The sequence below is a fragment of the Pimephales promelas genome, chromosome 12, assembly GCF_988280905.1.
Source record: "Pimephales promelas chromosome 12, fPimPro1.hap1.1, whole genome shotgun sequence".
Classification (NCBI taxonomy): domain Eukaryota; kingdom Metazoa; phylum Chordata; class Actinopteri; order Cypriniformes; family Leuciscidae; genus Pimephales; species Pimephales promelas.
In genome coordinates this window covers 30,191,673-30,211,962 of record NC_142780.1, presented here as the reverse complement: position 1 = coordinate 30,211,962, position 20,290 = coordinate 30,191,673, and the positions used below count along the sequence as shown (strand labels likewise).

Here is a 20,290-nt window from a genome sequence, read left to right as displayed (position 1 = left end):
TCTCGTTTACATTCTGTTTTTACACAATATTGCAATTATTTTGCATTGGTAAAGGAAATTAAACATGCAATGTGATAATGTTAATAGCCAGCCAATATGACAAAATTAGCATTCAGCCAAGCTTGTATTTACATTTAAATTTATTGAAAAACATGATCATAGATGAGACATAAAATGAAATTTGACTGAACACATTGAGGCTAATAATGAATATATGATATTCATCTATGTGCCCTCATTCTCACCCCATTTATTTCTGTCACAGTAACAAAATTAAAGAGAAAGAAACCTTTATCACAAAAGCAGGTTTAAATAAAAAAGTTAAGCAGAAAAAATACATTCAAAAATGTCTGTAACGGTGACAATTCTGTAGTGTTTCAAAACAAATGATAATTTTTCTCAGATTTAAGACTAAACAAAACTGGAAAGTAACACTTAAGTACTGAAATGCATGTAAAATAACTTGAAAAAACAAACACTTGATATGCACATTTAGGGGCCATTTAAACCACACCGTTTTCAACTAAAAACAGAAAACTTTATTCGTTTTAACCATTCATTTAGTTAGAGTTTTGGGGGCCTGAAACCGCTTTTTAAAATGGGTTTCAAAGGGAACATTTACATGACAACGAAATGATTTTCTGTACTAAATACAGAAAAGTTTTTCCTGTGCATTTTTCGCGTAAAGACAACTTTGTCAAACAATCCCCATTCATAGGGATCTGTGAAAACTATTAAAGTAGTACATCTTAGTTGTGGGCTTCTGAAAAGACTAGCTCCGAACAGTGTAAAACATGCGTTTCACATGTAAAACGTATTTCTGTGATGCAGGCAGGCAGACGAGACATTCTTGAACACAATGAACATTAATGTTCAGCAAGGCAACATACAAGCCAACAACACTATTTCAAATGAGAGGCAAAAAAGGGAATACTGCATATGCGTTTCCCTGGAATTTCTGTTCGTAATCCGCTGATGAGGAGTAATCATATATATTTCTGAATATATTCAATTAATTTCATACACAGCTCATGGCATGCCTCCGTTTTGTATTATCAAATCACACTAACGTTAAGTATTTTTGTAATTATCAGCAGCAGTATTAGGAGTGGTTCATTTAATTTGAACTTCAAACACAATTAATTCTAAAATTAAACCATTTATAAAAGGGTTCAGACTGGAGCTGTCAATTAAAACCTAATGAAATACTGTATGTTCATTAAAACATAATTTAGTAACCAAACCACATATATAGAATAATGATTAAAATACATATTTGTGGCAGATGGGTAAAGCAACATCTTATCGAACATAACTGGCCTATTACCACAGCTCGAGATTTGCAAAAACAAAGAGGTACTTTAAGCTTGAATTGCTCTCGAGGTAGGAAAATTACACCATTTACTTACAAATTTCCCATTAAATTTCCAACCCTACTTCAGACAATTACAAATTACAAGATCTTTACTGTAGGTTCTGAGTACAATTTGTTCCAGTCTTATTTATCATCCACATTATTCTTATTTAATATAAAAATGCATGGCAATGCTTTACACCAGCGCACATTAGCCACTATCTATGAGTGATGGTGGGAAAAATTGCAAAACTGATGTTCGAGTGCTGTATGAATATGTAAATCACACAACTCATGAATATGGAAGACCTCTCCATGTAAGAGGACAGAATGAATCTCAAACACTTCTATTAAAATCCAGAGACGGAAAAAAATGTATTAACATCCACACATGTCTGAAATCACATCCCTCATGCACCCTTAAAAGACAAAAGATGGGAAGTGAGCAAAGCCATATTTGTTGTTCACACTTCTCTGTCATTATCGGACAATTTTATATTTTCAAAGCTCCATCATCCGATTTTCTCTATTCTAATACAGAACACCCACTTCTCACAATCCCAACTATTTCAAATGGATAAAATTGTCACGTTCTAAATGTTTTTCTTATTGAATATCACAGCTATACAGTACATGTGTGTTTACATTTTTAAGGCTGTTTTAAGTTTAAGCAGATTGTTTTAGTTGGCAATGCAATAAATAAAATAAAATCATCATAAATTGGCCGTTGCAACGGACAACTGCAGTTTCCTAAATATCTGTGCTACTATAGCTGTGATGTGCTATGATGTGTTAGGCTTTTTATAAACTATCACTTTCAAGGACACAGGGCCACTGAAGGTCAGTCAGAGTTTAGCAGGGGTCAATGACATTAAGAACAGGAGCACACAAATAAAACAGCAGGAAAAACTTTGTCTCTGGCCCTTTCAAAAACAGCAGCCATTTGAACTGGGTAGGTTGATATTCCACAAATAGCTGAAATTCACTGATGTCCTGAGTCAAGATTGTCGTTCGTCGTGGTTCATTAATCTCAATATTCACTAGTGGGCTTCAACGACTTTAAAAATGAAACTGCACTTCAAATTAAACTAAAACCAGTCAGGACAGCATTGGGGTGTCATCTTTTTCAATGTCTCTTAGAAGATGGTACAGATGGGTAGATTTTCATTTCTTCTACTTAATTTGAAGCCCACACCATCTCAAGCAGGACGGTGTGTTTGGGTGCGTGTAAGCCTGTGTGCGTGTATATGTCCATACTTGTCTCTGTGTTCAGGACGGGGTCATTCCTGGGCTGGTCATGTCTGTTGTTGGACTGGCCAGATACTCACTGGACTTCAGACTGGCCAGAGATTTGTAACTGGCCACTGAGGTTAACGAACCACACAAACCCCTCAGAGATGGAGTATCCTCTTTCCCTGTGAAAACATGTATACACACTGTAGTAGAGTGTGGAGATGTTACTAATATCATTTCACAAGGCTCATGTTATTATGCAAGGCAAAGGCAGAGTAGTAGACACAACATCTGAGCAACAGAGAGGAACGTTTGTAGGGAATGATTTTATACTATTTCTGCAGTGCGCTTTCTGTGTGCTGTGCAGTTTGTGAATGTTCTGTAGGCATGGAATATGTAATGACCTACTACAATTGCTACTGTAAAATGTGTCAGCTTATAAAACGTAAACTTTGTGTTGTTTTTTTTAAAATGAGTGATCATTTCGCTTGATAAGACCCTTATTCATCGTCTGGAATCGTTTAAAGCCCTTTGAACAGTTTGCAGTTTGCACTGAAACTGTCTTTTGGACCTTGAACCGTTTGGTTACCATTGAAGTCCATTATATGGAGAAAATCCTGGAATGTTTTCATCAAAAACCTTAATTTCTTTTCGACTGAAGAAAGAATGACATGGACATCTTGGATGACATGGGGGTGAGTAAATTATCAGCAAAAGTTTTTTAAAAAGTGAACTACTCCTTTAACAATAATTCTGGGTATGTGAAATATAGCTGAAATAAAATAAAATGAAAAATTAGAAGGAGAAACTACTACTAAAGAAATTACTAAATAAATAGAAATATTTAAAAAATATATGAAAATAATAAAAGCACATAACAAAATAAATAAAACTTGAATTGAAGTAAAATAATAGATTTAAATTAAATAAACCTAAATTTTGGAAAAGAATTTAGATTTTCTTGCAGTTTTAGTAAATCAAGTTTTGTAAAATATATATTTGTTAATAAAAAATATCTATATTACACATTTTCATAAGCTTAAAACCAAAGTCTGTACTCCAAAGTATCGCGATTTATAACAATCTAATGGAAAAAAATGGAAATGTCATTTTCTGCAAATGTCCACAAATGTGTTTTATTTTCTTTGATCAGAATACCCCCCCCACCCCCCCCCCCCCCCCCACCACCACAAATATTGAGGCAGGGGTGCTGTTATCTTCCCTCAGGTGCTGTAAGGGCCCTTCCACTGAGAAATGACATAATCTAAAATAGAGCTGGTTATCAGAGAATGATGTCACCATAGCTGACTCATTACACACATCACAAACCTTCTCTGTGCCAGTGTGTGAGTCCTGCCTTGCTGTCCAGACTGTGAGGGTTCAGTTGTGCTGGATCGAGAGACATCTGAGAGAGACTCATATCTGCAGAAAGCTGCTCCAAACTCTGGAAACTTTTCCTGGAGACACACGGGTTATAAAATATTAAAAATGATATTTTGCTTAAAAAAAAACATGATGTTTTATAAAAATTATGTTAATATTTATTATAAAAAAAATCAACTTTTAAATTAAAAATAATTAAAAAGTTTGTAGATATATATACACATTTTTAAGATTATTTACAATGTGACTGCATAACATTTTTTAGATTGTTATATTAAAAATACTTTCTTACATATAATATATAAACAATTATTTAAACTAGAAATTAAATAGCTTATTTTTTTATAAATTATACAAAAAATGTTTTAAGAATGTTATATTAAAAATATTCTTTAATATAAAATATAAACAAAGTCCAATATATGTGGATTTTTCAGATTTTTTGTATGTAGCCATCTAATAATAAAGGTTTTTTAATTCGAAAAGAGTGCCATGGTCATCCTGAAGTTTTATTTGATGGACTATATAATATAAACAATTCTATAAAACAGTTGTGTATATAAATTGTATTAAATGTGTATAAATTACACAAGTAGTATGTATGCCAATAAAAAAGTAATGCATTAAAAATAATACATTTCACTAATGACAAGAAAGTTTAAGTTTTAAAAAAGGTCTAAACACATGACATTAATGAAAACTTTGGGAAGAAAATGTGAAAATAATTAAATAAAAATTTGGAAATGACAATGTTTTTTCGTCAAAAATACCACTGTAACCAGTTAGGGTTACAATTAGATCAACCCATTTAATAACCCTCTGTAGGTTATCAATACATGAGAGTGATAACTGTAGGAAGTATGCCAATACTGTAATGGGATTTGAGAGCTGCAGACATGAACTAAAACTAGAGCCTAAGAGCTATTGCTTCCTGAATCATTCGCTGACCATGAGGAAATTGACAGGAATTCAGTATTAGATGAGTTGTGGTGTGAAGCTGCATGTATCTCAGAGGGATGTGAATAATCTGAGAGCATACATTTATTAAGAACAAAAACAGTAAGCACATACTCCTCCCAAGGCCCTGTGCATTTCCTGTACAGGAGCGTATCCAATGCAACAGCATTGGTATCCAAAGTGCCAGGTGAGGGCCATTGGTTTGTCAGGTGCGAGGTAAGCTCCTGTCTGGAGCGCATGTCGTGGTTCTTCAGCACCGTCCTAGGGGGAACAAACCGAAAATGTAGTATATGAATAAATATACACTTACTTGCCACTTTATTAGGTACTCCTGTTCAACTGCTCGTTAAAGCAAATATCTAATCAGCCAATCACAGCAACTCAATGCATTTAGGCACATGGATGTGATCAAGACCATAGATATCCATAATAAAGGCTAGATGTCTCATCCGCGCTGCTGGCAAATGGAGGTCGACGTCCGCACCTGCCGGCCATCTTGTCACAGGCAGCTCGCTCACTCGTAACATTGTGTTTTGATGGTGCATGTACTTTTTAAATAACCTTCACAATATTTTTTATATTTTTAACCTTCACCATATTCATTCACAAGTCACTGATCAAAACTCAAAATCTGGAACAAGGCATTTAATGTAAAATATTCTCATCATCCATAAAAAGTGTGGACAGCAATTGGATTTCCAAACTGACCACTCAGCTGAAAAATCACTCCTGGCGGACTGCAAACACTTGCGGCTCTCTGTATTGATTCAGCCAGATGGAGCTCCGCAGCTGATGCAGTGAAACACAAACAGCTTCACACGGACAGAGACGGACCTCCATAAACAACAAATAAACTGCTTAAAAAGTTCTCTTTTATGACCAGATCTATGATAGATAGATAGATAGATAGATAGATAGATAGATAGATAGATAGATAGATAGATAGATAGATAGATAGATAGATAGATAGATAGATAGATAGATAGATAGATAGATAGATAGATAGATAGATAGATAGATAGATAGATAGATAGATAGATAGATAGATAGATAGATAGATAGATAGATAGATATCCCATGCTTGATGTTTGTCTTTGACTTAAAATCACAGCATGGTATAAGCGCATTCATATAAGTTTGATTTGTAAGAATGAGTGCCAAGGGAAAAAAAAGTACATGCAAACAAATGCATTCTCCTTTCCTCTATTCTTTCATTCATTCCCTCTCTCATCGATCAAATCCTGTCCCTGCTTACATGCTGCAATAATCTATTAACTTATTTGCGTCTGTCTCCATAGCAACCCTGCTCTGGTCTATGGGCTCTCCAGAGCTCAGTTGAACCGTGAACTCCAGCTGTCTGACAAAATGAGAGCCGAAAGGAATCGGAAACGTTCAGAGATCATCTGTACTGACACTCTGCAGCCATGGAAAATGCCAAAGACGAAGTGTTCTTCGGCTACAGCATCTTGTGCAACTAAAATTAAATGAAGAAGCATAATATCCGCATGATAAATGAGACCACACTGCAAAAAATCTCTTCACAGGGAGACCAACTTTCCCCTCCTGCAAACAGCATATTTCCGTGAACACGAATCACGCATACAAAGGCAAATTTACTAACAGTTGCACTGAAATGCATTGCAATGAAATGCTGCATGCATAAGTAGTGTCATATTCACTAACCAACCACAATTTTAATCATTCAATTTAAAATTTGCCGAGATTGTCTAATACAAATGCATACAGTCATGCTCAAAAGTTTACATGCACCTTGGAGAATCTGCTAATTGTTAATTATTTTAACTTAAGAGGGATCATACAAAATGCATGTCATTTTTTAGTTTTTAGTACTGTCATGAATAAAATATTTTACATAAACGATGTTTACATATATTCCACAAGACAATTTATAAAAATTACCTGATATTTTACCCTTGATTCTTAATAATGTGTTGTTACTGGTCCACGACTGTTTTTTTATTTAATTTTTTTGTAATGATTGCCCATGAGTCCCTCGTTTTCCTGAGCAGTAAAATTGCGCAAAATAAAAGCTGACTTTACATTCCATGATGCTCCAGAATAAAACTTTTTGAATTTAAAGATCAGGGTCAATTGTATTTATTTTGTCTTTTGGGAAACATGTATGTAGCTTCTGAATGGCAGTACTAAATATAAAAACTATGATCTTTAAACAAAATAAGAAAAATGTACTGATCTTCATCCTGTTCAAAAGTTTTCACCCCCCATGGATCATCTTTCTAGGGTGACACACAGTATTAGGAATCAAGGGTAAATAAACTTTTGAACAGGGTCCCCCATTTTTATAACTTTTATTTTGTCCTGTTGATAATATGTAAACATTTGATGTAAAATCTAATTCAGGACAGTGCCAAATAAAAAAATAACATGCATTTTGTATGATCCCCCTTTTTTGTTAAAATAATTTAATAAATCAAATGTAAATTCATATCCCAGATACATTTAATGTTGTCACATTTTCCTGGTTAAATACATACATAACATCAAAAAGAAAGAAAAAAGAAACTAAATACGGTCACAGTTCTGTCACCCTTGTCTGGGTTTCTCTTGGTTTAGTGACAGAGCTGTGCCACTCCTGGTTTGTCATGTGTTTGTTTAGTCTGGTCTGCTGTGAGCACATGGCTGTCATGTTATTTCCTTGTGCCATGTGCTCTCCTGTCTATTGTCTAACCCCGCCCATCTTGTTATCTCGTTATTGTTTTATTTCCCCCACCTGCCTGCCTCGTTACCCTCTTATGTTTGTTCCCCTATTTAATCTCCCTGTGTTTGCAGTCCTGTGCTGGTTCGTTGTCCATGTTCCTAGTGTTTTCTGTATCCTGCCTGATTTCTGTCTAGTTTTCCCCCACGAGGGAGTTTTTGTTGTAGTTTTGTTTTGTGTTATTTACTTAATAGATATACCCATTGTTTTGCACTCGAGTCCTTGCACCTTAATCCATCCATTCCGTGACAAATACAATGTTATTTTGTATTTCTACATTAACAGTGTTATTAATTGTTTGTTTCTTATCAAAACCAAGCATAAATCTGGTCAAGTTAGTGTTCAAACATTTTTAGAATTTATTCCAAAATAATATCTAAACGGCAGTAATAATTTAAACAATACATCTTATTTGTGAACTGATGTTTAGCTGTTCTTTTTAATATTCAACTTATTTTCAGATCTTCAGTTTTCAAGCTCGGTAAACAGTGATCACAGACACAAACACAAAGATGTTCCTTTAATTTCCCCAAGCTGAAACAGTCATCATGCTTTCAGGCCATTTCAAGTTTGATTTTGATGTGATATAGGCAGTGTTGGGAAAGTCTACATGAACTAGTTCAAAGTTCAGTTCACAAATTCTAAAATGTTCAGTTCATAGTTCATACTTCACAATTTTGAACTAAGTTCACAAGTTCCAAAAATGAACAAGTTCATGTTTTTTTTTTTCATATGTTGCTGCGAGCTATTTTCTTTAATTAATGCCTGCTGATAAAATAATTGCTGTCTGTGGTAAGATTTTTCCCATCCTCACCAACCTTGTCATAAAACTTGTTTAAATGATCATACGACGCCTCCTTGATGCTTTGTCGACTACATGCTGCTTTTTGTCTTGATAGACGCATGCGGCGGTGTGTGCGACACTGGTGGCTTGTATTGCCAGATTGGATGTTGTTTACGCTACATATTAAGGCCTGTTTATGGTGTGTTTCAGCCGGGTTTTCACCTGGAAGGCTCTATAGAAATCTGGCACCCTATTGAACGAAGTTAAACTGAGAAAGCATGCATTCACAGAATAAACAATTTCACAGTAACGTTCATCAGGCAAAAATACAGTACGTTAACTTTACGTTCGCCCCAAAATATGAACGCGTTCATGGAGTATCGTTCAATGAACGCGTTCAGGCACAACACTGGACATAGGTGGAATTAACCAATATATCCTAACCAATCATATCTAATCATAGCAGGATGGAGGCATTGCCTCCTCTCACATGACTTTTCCCCATTCATTCTCAATTACCCCCCACTAAACCCACCGCATGCTTTAGGGGGTCTGTTAAAACTCAATGGGCTCAGGGGAGCCAAGAGACAATGATTTTTTGAGGAGACACTGCCTCCATTGGCACCTCAGAGGAAACATATATACACATGCATTCAGTAAAAAACTATATAAACAGTTCAAACTTACAGCTGATCCTGCAGCTCCAGTATGATGATCTCCAGCTGCTCTTTCTCCAGTTTGTGGCTGATTTCCGTGTCTGTGAGCCGCTGAAGAAGAGATTTATTCTGAGAGACAGACTCAGACAGCTGAGCTTCCCTCAGACGAACCAGTTCCTCCAGATAACCCTAAACAATTAGAATAGTTAATGCAATCCGTGTCAGTGTTTCATGGTCATCGTCCCCCCAGGATGTCTCTCTTATCTAACACACCTGACTGAACTCATGCGCTCATCAGGACAGACCATTACAGACCCCATGACCTGATTTGAGGGTGTCAGACTAGATACTTAAAATCAGGAGCTCTGCGAATCACTGATCTAGAAACAGCACTCAGTTTAACATTCAAAGTTCAGTACCCGGGATATGGAAAACTAGGTTACTGCTTCTGCATTTGGCATAGTATATATAAAGTATATATAAACAGCATGCAACAAATCATTTGCTTTTTGTGCCGTCCAATCAGAAAATGTGTCAAAAAAGTATTCTTGGGGGAATGAAATGCAAGTTAACTTTTTATGCCAATTTTAAAAAGAATAAGACTTTTGTAACATAAAAAAACTAAAAAAATAAAAATTGATTTAAATTATTAAATAAATGATGTTTTAAAAGGATACTTCACTTTTTTTGGAAATAGGTTCATTTTACAACAAAACGTAAAGCGCTTTGGTAGCCATTGGGTAGTGAACGCGCTATAAATGCAGTCCATTTACCATATATTAAAAAAAAAAATTCACCTTTTGTTGATATTCAATAATCTAAAACTTAAAATCTAAAATCTAAAAATGTAAGATTTTTTTTAAAGATATGAATCCTTTTATTCAGCAAAAATTAGAATGATTTCTGAAGGATCATGTGACACTGAAGACTGAAGTAAGGATGCTGAAAATTCAGCTTTGCCATCACATGACTAAATTACATTTGAAAATATATTACAATAGCGAACAGTTGTTTTAAATTGTAATAATATTTATAATAATATTTCTGAAGTTTTGATCAAATAAAAACAAATGGAAAGGGAAGCTCACAGCGTGCTCTGGTTGTGAACTATGAATTTTGGCAAATGTAGTAGATCATGTACATAGACACTGAATACAGCAGAAGCAGTATGATTAGTAACCGTTCTCACCTTCTGTTCCAGCACGACTCTGTATTTCTGCTCTAGTCTTTTGCTCTTGCTGTACCAGGTGCTCTGATCGGCCATCAAACTGGCAGCCAGGTGGGATTCAGGAGTGCCTGCTTCACTGCCGCTGCTGCCCAGCGTTCTCATTTCCTCCTCGTCGCTGCTGATGCTGTCAGAACTACAGCACACACACAATGTATGATATTCAATCGTATGCATTAAGAAGGTCTAAAGCATGTGGACAATGACAGCATGTTTATAAGAGTGTTTTTGTGTGGCACTCTTACGTTTGTGTGAATTTAAGGTACGGCGTGTAGTCAATGACGACGGGACAGCTCTCATCCAGCACCTCCCCTTTCAGACAGAAACTGTCAATTGAAGATGAGAATTTAAGCATTAGCCAACAAATTAGCCACTTTATTAGATGAGAACTGTGGGAAAATATTACGGGATATGATCCCACAAAACAATTCAGAGGTTGTTCTTCTCGGCATCTATATATTGTGTGTGTGTACAGGAGCGTGTGCGGCTCATGTGAGCAGGTGTTTATGGAGAGCCACCCATTTAATAATTGATCAACATCCTGTCCTGCTGTGGCACAGATGAATGTCACTGCCACCCACAGAAAGGAAGTGAATGAACATGAACGTACCTGAAGTCGATGGCATTCAGTCCAATCAGTGTATCTGCCAGAAGCCCCGCCTCCTCCCCCAGAACTATAGCCCCCTCCTCATAAAACCTCCTGGCAAACAAACACAAGATAGATCTTCAGCACAAAAACTGATGAAGACCACTTTAATTTGTCCATGATTTTGTAGTTGTTTGATTTTTATTTTATTGTAATAATTTTATAGAGAGACATTACTGTTTAAAAGTCTGGGGTCAGTAAGACTTTTTAAAAGAAATTAATTCTTTTAAGTTGAAGGTGACCATAAAATAAATATTTGCACTGTTATTTAATTAATTTGTTATTTCAAATAAATGCTGTTCATTGAACTTTCTATTTACCAAAGAATCCTAAAAAAAATCATAATTAACCAACACAATGTTTTCAACATTGATAAATCATGTGACACTGAAGACAGGAGTAATGATAAGCTTTGCCATCACAGCAATAAATTACATTTTAAAATATATTTATATAGAAAACAGTTAACTTTAAATTGTAATAATATTTCACAAGATTGCTGTTTTTACTGTGATCAAATAAACGAAGCCTTTGCAAGCATGAGTGACTGAAACCCAAATGGTTGTGTATTTTTTCTATTGAAAAAATGTCAATTGTATGTATTCAAAAAGAGCAATATCACAAGCAAAAACCACAATAGAATTTTAATAAATTGTAATATTTTATTAATTTCTATGACTTAAAATGGCCTAAAATGACGAATTGTAAATGTGATATGGAAAAAAAACATCCAGGGTGCTTATGGAGATTTGGGATCGGGAATTCAATAACTTGTAGAACAATAACTGGCCAGTCAAATAAAGGCTTTTTATCAATTCCTATGAAGAGTGCCTCGGATTTACTTCTACTACATGTAAATGTGATATTTTTTTAGTTTTCTAAGATCACGAGAACCACATCTCATTTCAGCACCACAAACAAACTCCAAAGAATTTCTAAAATATTGACGTGTCCTCAGATCTCCGACCGAAAATCAGATAATCAGGCAAACAGTTTTTCAAAATCCCATCAAAATAAGCAATATTTTTGAAGGAGCCGATAAATGGCTAACTTTTAGATGTCTCTGCATTAAACTGAATTATTGATGGCACAATGCAGTTTTGTGGACTCACAATCCTGTCTTTTTTTTTTTTTTTTGCAATGTGGTGCTGCTTTTATTTTGGTTATGTCGCCATATTTAAACAGTGAGTGTTGTGGAGAGGTTGACAACACTTGACTTTGTGGAAAGATTTTATCACAATCAGCCTGCAATCAAATATGAGTCTCAGTGCGCGTGTCTGTGAGTGCTGCATAAAGTTACAGTACCTTGTATTTTTGAAGTCTCTCAGAGCTGCAGAGATGTATTCAGACAAACGCTTCTCCATTAACGCCACTCTAATCCAGGCACGACCCTGAGAGAGAGAACGAGAGAGTTCCTCTTACCTGTCAACCACAAAAGCCTTTAAAATGGAAGCAATTCAACCGAGTGAGGATGCAGACCCCATTTATGGAAACACATTTGAGCCGAGTCAGCCGACTATCTGTCAGAGCTGATCGCTTGTGATCGGATCACACAAGACAGATAATGCTGGATATAAACAGGACAGGTCTGCTCTGGGATGCCTTATTTCCTCTGGTTTTTGTTACTTTGTGATCATATGTGAGTGTTACTATAAAAAACACTTTCATTAAATAAAATTAAATACAATAAAATATATAGTAAAATTAAATTAAATAAAACGGATGAAAAATGTAACACTGAAATTTAAACACTGAAACGAAATTTTTAAATGTTGCAGTTGCATTGGCAACTGAAATAAATTAATAAATATAAATCAAAGCTTAACAGAAATATTTCTTTCAAAAATAGTAAAAATGACAAAATTACTCAAAATAAAATTGAAAATATAAAAATAAAAGCTAATTCATAATCTTAATAAATACTATTGCACTGTCAAATTTAAAAATTGAGTATTTAATTGTAATAATAATAATAACACAATATGTTATAATAAAATAATGAACACAATTGCTGTATTATTGTTATTATTATTATTTATTATTAATATATATATATTTTTTTTGCTCATAATGTTTATGGTCATTTGACAATTTCAATCATACAACCACAACCCTCCAAAAAAATAAAAAATTCCCTCAGATTTATGCAATTCTCAAATACTTTTAAGATCGGAAAATGTGGAAAACTGCATAAAATGGAAAAATCACATCCCTGTATAGTACAGTATATACAAAATTGTAATAATATTTCACAATATTCCTGTTTTTACTGTATTTTTCATCAAATAAATGCAGCCTTGAAACTTTGAACTTCCCAAAATACAGACATGCGAGTCCTGACCTTTGCTCTAGAGCTGCGGACGTTCTCCATGTTCTCGATGCTGTGGATGCAGCTGTGTGGGACTTTAATACACGCCACACGTATGTAATCCCAGAAACTGCGCGGGCTCTCGTAGCCAAACCAGCTGACCTGACCTACACAGAGAAAACACACATAATACAGTATAAAAGCGGTTTGATTATACAATAACAATTATGCATTAATTCAGATGCAAAACTATTCGAGAAAAACTATTTTCTTTTGATTACATCCAGTTGCACTATGTTTTAGTGCAGTGGCATTGTGGGTAAACATCTGAGCTAGTAATTGAAAGGGGTGAATCAGATAAGGGACGAGCCTCACGGGGATATTTAGCCTGTAAAGATGTTTCTGAGAACATACAGTACATAAACAGAGAGATCAAGTATAGCTGAAAGACTGAAAATCAGCGATATGCAAATGAGAGCCGTTTTGTCATGTAGCGAGAGTCGCCTGATCTAACCCAAAATGAGACGCTATGCTGTATTTATATCTCATTACATCAGCTGTAGGTGTGGGACTTCTAGCAGCATGCATCACAGCATCAGTAACCATGTGTGAAGCTTTTGGCATAACTCATTTCAACAGTTATTATGATTATGTGTGTTGGGATATTATTATGTTGATCTCGCCACTGAGGCAACATGCTGATTATGTGTGTGTTGGGATATTATTAGCTTTGCCTTCATTAAAAGAGAAAAAAAACTTGATGATCAACTTTTTATTCTGTTTTTAAATATACAGTACACATCAACAATAGACCTTGTTCAAAGCAGCAAATCTTTGTTTTTAAACAGGAATGAAGGGTTGTACTGTTATTTAAGGTTGTTTTGTCTTTTACAAAACACAGTAAAAGAGTCTTTCCAAGAAATGTCAGTGGACAAAAAATTTCAGACAATATCAGTAGTGGAAAATTATAAGTAATCTAGGAACTTATTTTTAAAGCAGATGCCATTGAAAGCGGCCTCGCTTTTGCTTTTTTTCTGTCATGGCGCTGCTCTGAATAAGGTCTATTTTGCTATATGCAATATACAATCAACAGCAAAAAACAACACTTTAAGACAAACTATATGCTACTATAGTTACAATTGCCAAATACAATTGCCAAAGCCATAGAGAACAAATGAAAAATACAGTATACAGTATATATATATGTGTGTGTGTGTGTGTGTGTATACATAGTTGAGGGTTTAATATCAGGTCCAGTTCAGTTTGTTAAAAATGTGGTCAAGATAAGATTCCCTGATTCCGTTCATTATTTCAGAGTGAAACACAAACCGTGTGTGTGTACTTTCTGCCTCACCTTTCAGTCTGTGGCTCAGAATATGTTCTAGAATGGAGACAAAGTTGATGAACTCAGCAGATGTGTCGTCTATCGTCTCAAAACATGAGCGATCAATGAGGGTCTTCACTGAGAACCTGCATACTCAAACACACACACACACAATCATGAGAATGACAGAAATCTGCACAATACAGGCTAAACTTACACAAACATGTCTAACAGCTTGTACAGTAAAACACAAACAAACTTTAATTCTATAAATAATTAACATACGATTTGGCCATATTTAAATGGAACAATCCAATAATGCCAATAGGAACTGAGAGAAATGTTGATTATGTATTTAATTCAGCATGTAAAATATAGTTACAAAAAAAAATCAGTCTAATAAAAGATTTGGCTATTTTATAACACTGTAATACCACACACTCGACCAAAATCCATTGTCAGTCGAATATCTTTGTACACTTTGAATGGGCAGAATGATCTGGCAGTGTTATTTTAGTATTATTTATGTTCTATTATAGTATTTATTATTATTTTAAATTCACTTTTATTTTCTATTTAGCGTTTATTTTTCTATTTAGCGTTATATTAATTTGTTTTATTTCAGTTATTAGCCAAGGGGACATGTCTAGTTGTTTTCTTTAAGTACTTTAAGTTTTTCATCTAATATCTATATTTTATTTTACTTCAGCTTTATTTCAGCTAACATGAAAATGATTTTCTGAATAGTTTTAGTTAACAATAACATCACTGCTTTTGGACATGCTGATGCAGATAAAAAGAGAAAACTCATGAGTTCAGCAGAAAGACAAATAGACGTGTAAATTCAGAGCTAATATGAAAGAGCGCTGATTCTCCAGTAAAGCCCTAAAATAAAGCTTTTTAAAAACATAAAAGAGCATTCAAGAGTCAAAGGAGATGTCTTGTTTTTTTGTGGAGCACCATTAGAGCCGCTCATTACGATCTCATTAGATGTATAATTATGGCATAAATGACTGTCCTTTTCATTGTATGCAGCTTTAATGAATCTCCTTATAACTTCCAAATACCCAGCAGCCTTTATGCAAATGTCATTTCAAAGATAATTTCACTTTTGACATTTTCTCTCTAAAACACACAGCGCAAATGTGAAAAAAGATGTTTGAACCAGAGACGATTAACTATCATCTTTACGTAACCAAAAACCAAACCTATTATGAAATGCACAACAGTATTATATCCCAATAGCTTATGTGTGCATTTGTGGTGTCTAAGTCTTATGATAAAAGTTAATTTAAAATATGAATTAATAATACAAAAATTACACTGACAGTGTGATACTAGCCACACTTATGGAAAATGACCAATTAAAATGAACCTTTTTTATGTTTGAGCAAAGAGAGGTATTATATTCGGAATAGCATGCAAAGTTTCAATACTTGGAAAATTGTATCCCATAATGCCCTGTGCTCAAGCTGACCTTCCAATTCCAATGTGATAAATGAACCTTAACTGATATCAGCGTTGCTTTAATGAGTCTTGACTACCAAAAGTTATTTAAAAGCTTTAAAAAATGCAAAATAAGTATATTTCTGTGACTATACCTGGCACAAATTATACAATGTATGAGGTCATGTGACACCAATGTATAATATTACTGCTTAAACTATTTAATGATGCACAACAGCACTGAGAGAGATTACCTCAATAAAGTTGAAGAAAGGTCACATTGAAAATATTAAATCTGATAATGATATTCATAACACCGTGTCCAAAAATTGAATGTCTCGAGAAGCCATCCTGTGACATCTAAAGTAGATTAAACCAGCCTGACATTTCAGTTGAGAAGGTCCCAAAATTTCTCGACTTCTGAAATGTTATGATCATTTTAATAGCATTTAAGACTTCATTCAAGACTTTCTCACAAAGTAAACTTCATTTCATGATTCCTTGAACATCACAGACAGCTTCATCACTCAGATAGATCAGCGATGATTTATTTCAGTCCTGAATAAACTCAGGATCAGATATCACAGGATAAACATGAGAGGAAATGGATTTTGCTTATCTGTTCCTCTATTCTTTCTTCCTCCGACACAAACAGTGAAATGGCTTTATTTTGTCTGAGTCGTGAGCTTCGGTCTCACTGTGATTGTGTAGACACATTACGTCACACTCCGAGCCTTTCGATTAGCCGATTCCTGCTGTGCCCCCTTATGGGTATGACATTCATTTGTGTTCAGAGTGATGCTTTTCCTGCTTCAAACCTGCCCAGTGCACCACTGCCTAATTACATCCACTGCCATATTAACATAATTATTCATATTCAGCTATACATATGTTATGATTCTGACGTGTTACCTATCGTAGACTTTTTTCAAAAGGTTGTGAAAAGACAATATATAACAAGTAAAAAAAATAGAGAAATGCTATTTTCGGAACGGAATACGGTTGTTATTATTAAAGCAAAATCTTTATTAAATGATATTCTGCCCTGGTAATCATAATTTATCTAGAAAGGAATAGAAGTTGTTGGTGTTTTACTGCCACTAGTGTTCATTTCAGCTGGAAATTGCACTGAATGGAATGCATGTACGTTTTTCCCGTTTTGCTTAAATTTAGGTAATTTAGTTTTTTTTTAAACTAGTATATTAAAATACTTTTAATACTTGTGTTTGAGCATGCGCAAGAGCACAAGCGCTCTTGTAAAAATTGTTTGCAATCTGAAACCTCACCGATAGAGGTCGCTAAAAAAATACATATAGCACCTTTAAAGGGTTAATTCACCCCAACATTTTAATTCTGTCATTATTTACTTTATTTCACCCTAATGTCGATCCAACCCATGACTTTGGAACACAAATTAATAGTACTGTGGTAGCATTCGCCACAGTCATTTTTTTAAACATTGATGAGCGAATATAAACAAGCTCAACCAAACCTGCTTGACACACGAAAAACAAACCTCATTGATTCTTGCTGACGATGAAACGTGCTGCGTAACATGAGAATGAACCTCATTGGTTCTCACACTTCAAGCAAACATGCTTGAGCTTCTGTTTACCACAACAGATGTGTGTGAGGTGATGAATGTTTACAGTATATGTGAATAAAAGCGTAAATTCAATCTTTGTATATCATATAAAGCGCTCGGTTTTCTACATAAAATATGGACTAAACCGCTAATTTCGTATTAGTTTTATGATTTTTTTAAGAACTTTTAGAAGCGTCAAAGTGTCAGTTGCATAGCTGTCAATGGATAGACAGAAAGCTCAATCAAAAATTTGTGTTCCTATCCCTTTAAGACTCAATCATCACAAACTATAATTATTTTGTAATATAAAACCAAATGGTGGTTTAACCACAATCTGGTTTTTATTTATTTATTGTGCATATATTGCAATAGGCTACCATGTATTTTGGACATAGCTCCATTGTAGAATTAAAAACATATACCCTGATAAAAACGTTTGTAGACGCCTTCTTGGAGTATCTTGTAGCACAATGTAAAGTCAGTACCACTGTAACGTTACATTAGCATTCATCCTCGTACTTTTTCTATAGACTCCATGTATATGACGTGATGCTCTGATGACAGATCTCAGAACGGCGCTCCTGCGCGCACTACACGTACATCGTCTAATCTCCCCTGATCCAGCATCAGCAATTTGCAAAAACAAACTTGCAACAAAAAAACAATGACATCATCACACATGTTCTGTGCCGCCGGTGTGTTGCTGCAGTCAGTGTGTCAGATGATGAATGTGTGATCAGATTTTACCTGCACACGGTGATCAGATTCCTCCTCTCCACTGCTCTGATCCGCGCTGCAGCTTTTTTACGAGCCCCATTAAACCCGAGATTTATCGATGCCATGATCGTCTCTTTCTGATTGCACAGCAGTTTATTTACTCACGTCTTCCTCTCTTCTGATGCTTTGGTTCAGTCTCCAGCTAAGTGACTGACTCTCACTAGAGCCATAGAAATTGAATAAGAGGGTGGAATGGCAATTAGCATGAAATGGGTGTCAAAGATAGGCGTGGTTTAGTGGGTTTAAAAATGTATTCGCTTGTTTTAACTCATCGTTTGAGTTTTTTTAACCTTTAATTAAATGTCAAATCTCTAAATTAAATGTAATTTTTTTCCCAAGCGTAATTAACTATCCAGGTTGCGTCTAAAACGGAAAGCTTGGTCACGTGTTCACTGTTCCTTTTCTCAGCGCTGGTGTGGATTAACCAATCATAGATTACTACAAAGATTCGTACATTCCATTTTATAGATATTGATGAGGAAGATGTCCATTTCCATGGTAGAAACCAATCCTTGTACGTAACATATTAAAATGTTTACCTCTATTGTGTAACAAGAAAACACCGTGAAAGTCTCTTCAGTTGAGGATTGGCTTTCTGAGCCCTCTTTCGCCCCCTGCAGGATATTTATTCTGTTCACTACAACTGACCGATTGACCTATGCCATTGACTGATCATAAGTCTTTGACTTTGATCATAACTCATATCAGTCATATGTGATAAAAACTGAAGTTTATAAAGCGCCATTGACAACCAGTATAAAAGCGTTTCTAATTATAAAGCTGTCATGAGAAATACAAACAACTTTATTTGATTTAATGGTAAGTAGATTTTGTTGTCAGATTCATGATAATACTATAGCTCACTAAGTGGCCCCAAAATTCTAGTTCAGTTTGAGAACAATAAACAAAAACATAAAAAAGTATATTTCAAAGCTATGATCAAATCAATAAATTGAAAATAAATTGATAAACGTAGATTTATATAAATATGTATATATATTCGGGGTTCGTCATATATATATATATATATATATATATATATATATATATATATATATATATATATATATATAATTCCTAATAATCATTTAGGTGAGTGTGTGTGTATATAGACCATTTCACAAGATGTAAACAACACTGGTCCAGAAGCACTTCCTGTTTCAGTTTTTTAACACTACAAAAAGCTGGGATAAAATACAACCAACAGAACATTTAAAACTGAACCAAAAAGTTAAACAAACATCTTTAAGATGTTTTCTTTACATGTGAAATAAAGAAAACAGTTACAAACTGAAACAGGAAGTGCTTCTGGACCAGTCTTGTTTACATCTTGTGAAATGGTCTATAGGCACCAACAACCATGCCACGAACTGATTAAATCACGCCTATTGTTTTCTTGCGCGTTTGCGAATGGTTCTGAATCGAATTAACCCTTAATCATTCGATCTTTGGGGTAAATATGACCCCATTGGACTTTTCCTTGATTTTTTAAAAATGTTCCCTTCATCTCAGGGCCATGAAACTCAGTGACTTGTCCTTAATAATCTGTCTAAACATGCACAAAAAAACTGGGTTCGATTCGGTTGTTCTAAAGGTGTGTAAAAAAATTAAGTGTTTTTTTCTTCAAAAAATAATTTTTATGTACCAATTTGTGGCCTAGTTATGTAATTGTGCAGTAAATGGGTAGAAAAATTAAAAAAATTAAAAGGGAAAAAAACAGCATAAATTATTAGTTGAGAAGTGAATTTAAAAAAATGATATATAGTTTTCCATATAAAAAATGTATATTTCCTCATGCAATCACTCTTTAAAAGTATAGGGTCAAAATGACCCCAAAGACCTTAAGTGTTGTCCTTTTTGGTTAAGAAAGTTAAG

The 20,290-nt window shown here is 34.6% G+C and overlaps 1 protein-coding gene across 1 annotated transcript; it reads right to left on the bottom strand.

Moving 5' to 3' along the window:
* Positions 1-122: 122 nt before the first annotated feature.
* Positions 123-18,926, bottom strand: rundc3b (RUN domain containing 3b). Its single transcript, XM_039650742.2, has 11 exons — positions 18,386-18,926; positions 14,638-14,753; positions 13,317-13,450; positions 12,281-12,366; positions 10,940-11,029; positions 10,575-10,655; positions 10,294-10,465; positions 9,136-9,293; positions 5,042-5,188; positions 3,917-4,044; positions 123-2,769 (listed from the first exon to the last, which is right to left on the bottom strand). The coding sequence occupies exons 1-11, from the start codon at positions 18,478-18,480 to the stop codon at positions 2,624-2,626; spliced, it is 1,353 nt and encodes a 450-aa protein (XP_039506676.1). The 5' UTR covers positions 18,481-18,926; the 3' UTR covers positions 123-2,623.
* Between the last annotated feature and the right edge of the window lie 1,364 nt (positions 18,927-20,290).

Excerpts from the sequence above, each read along its gene's own strand:
- rundc3b (XM_039650742.2), bottom strand. The coding sequence starts at position 18,480 with ATGGCATCGATAAATCTCGGGTTTAATGGGGCTCGTAAAAAAGCTGCA. Across the intron at positions 10,466-10,574 it reads TACCTTAAATTCACACAAAC|TTCTGACAGCATCAGCAGCG; the intron begins GTAAGAGTGCCA and ends TGTGTGCTGTAG. Across the intron at positions 9,294-10,293 it reads GAGTCGTGCTGGAACAGAAG|GGTTATCTGGAGGAACTGGT; the intron begins GTGAGAACGGTT and ends CTAATTGTTTAG.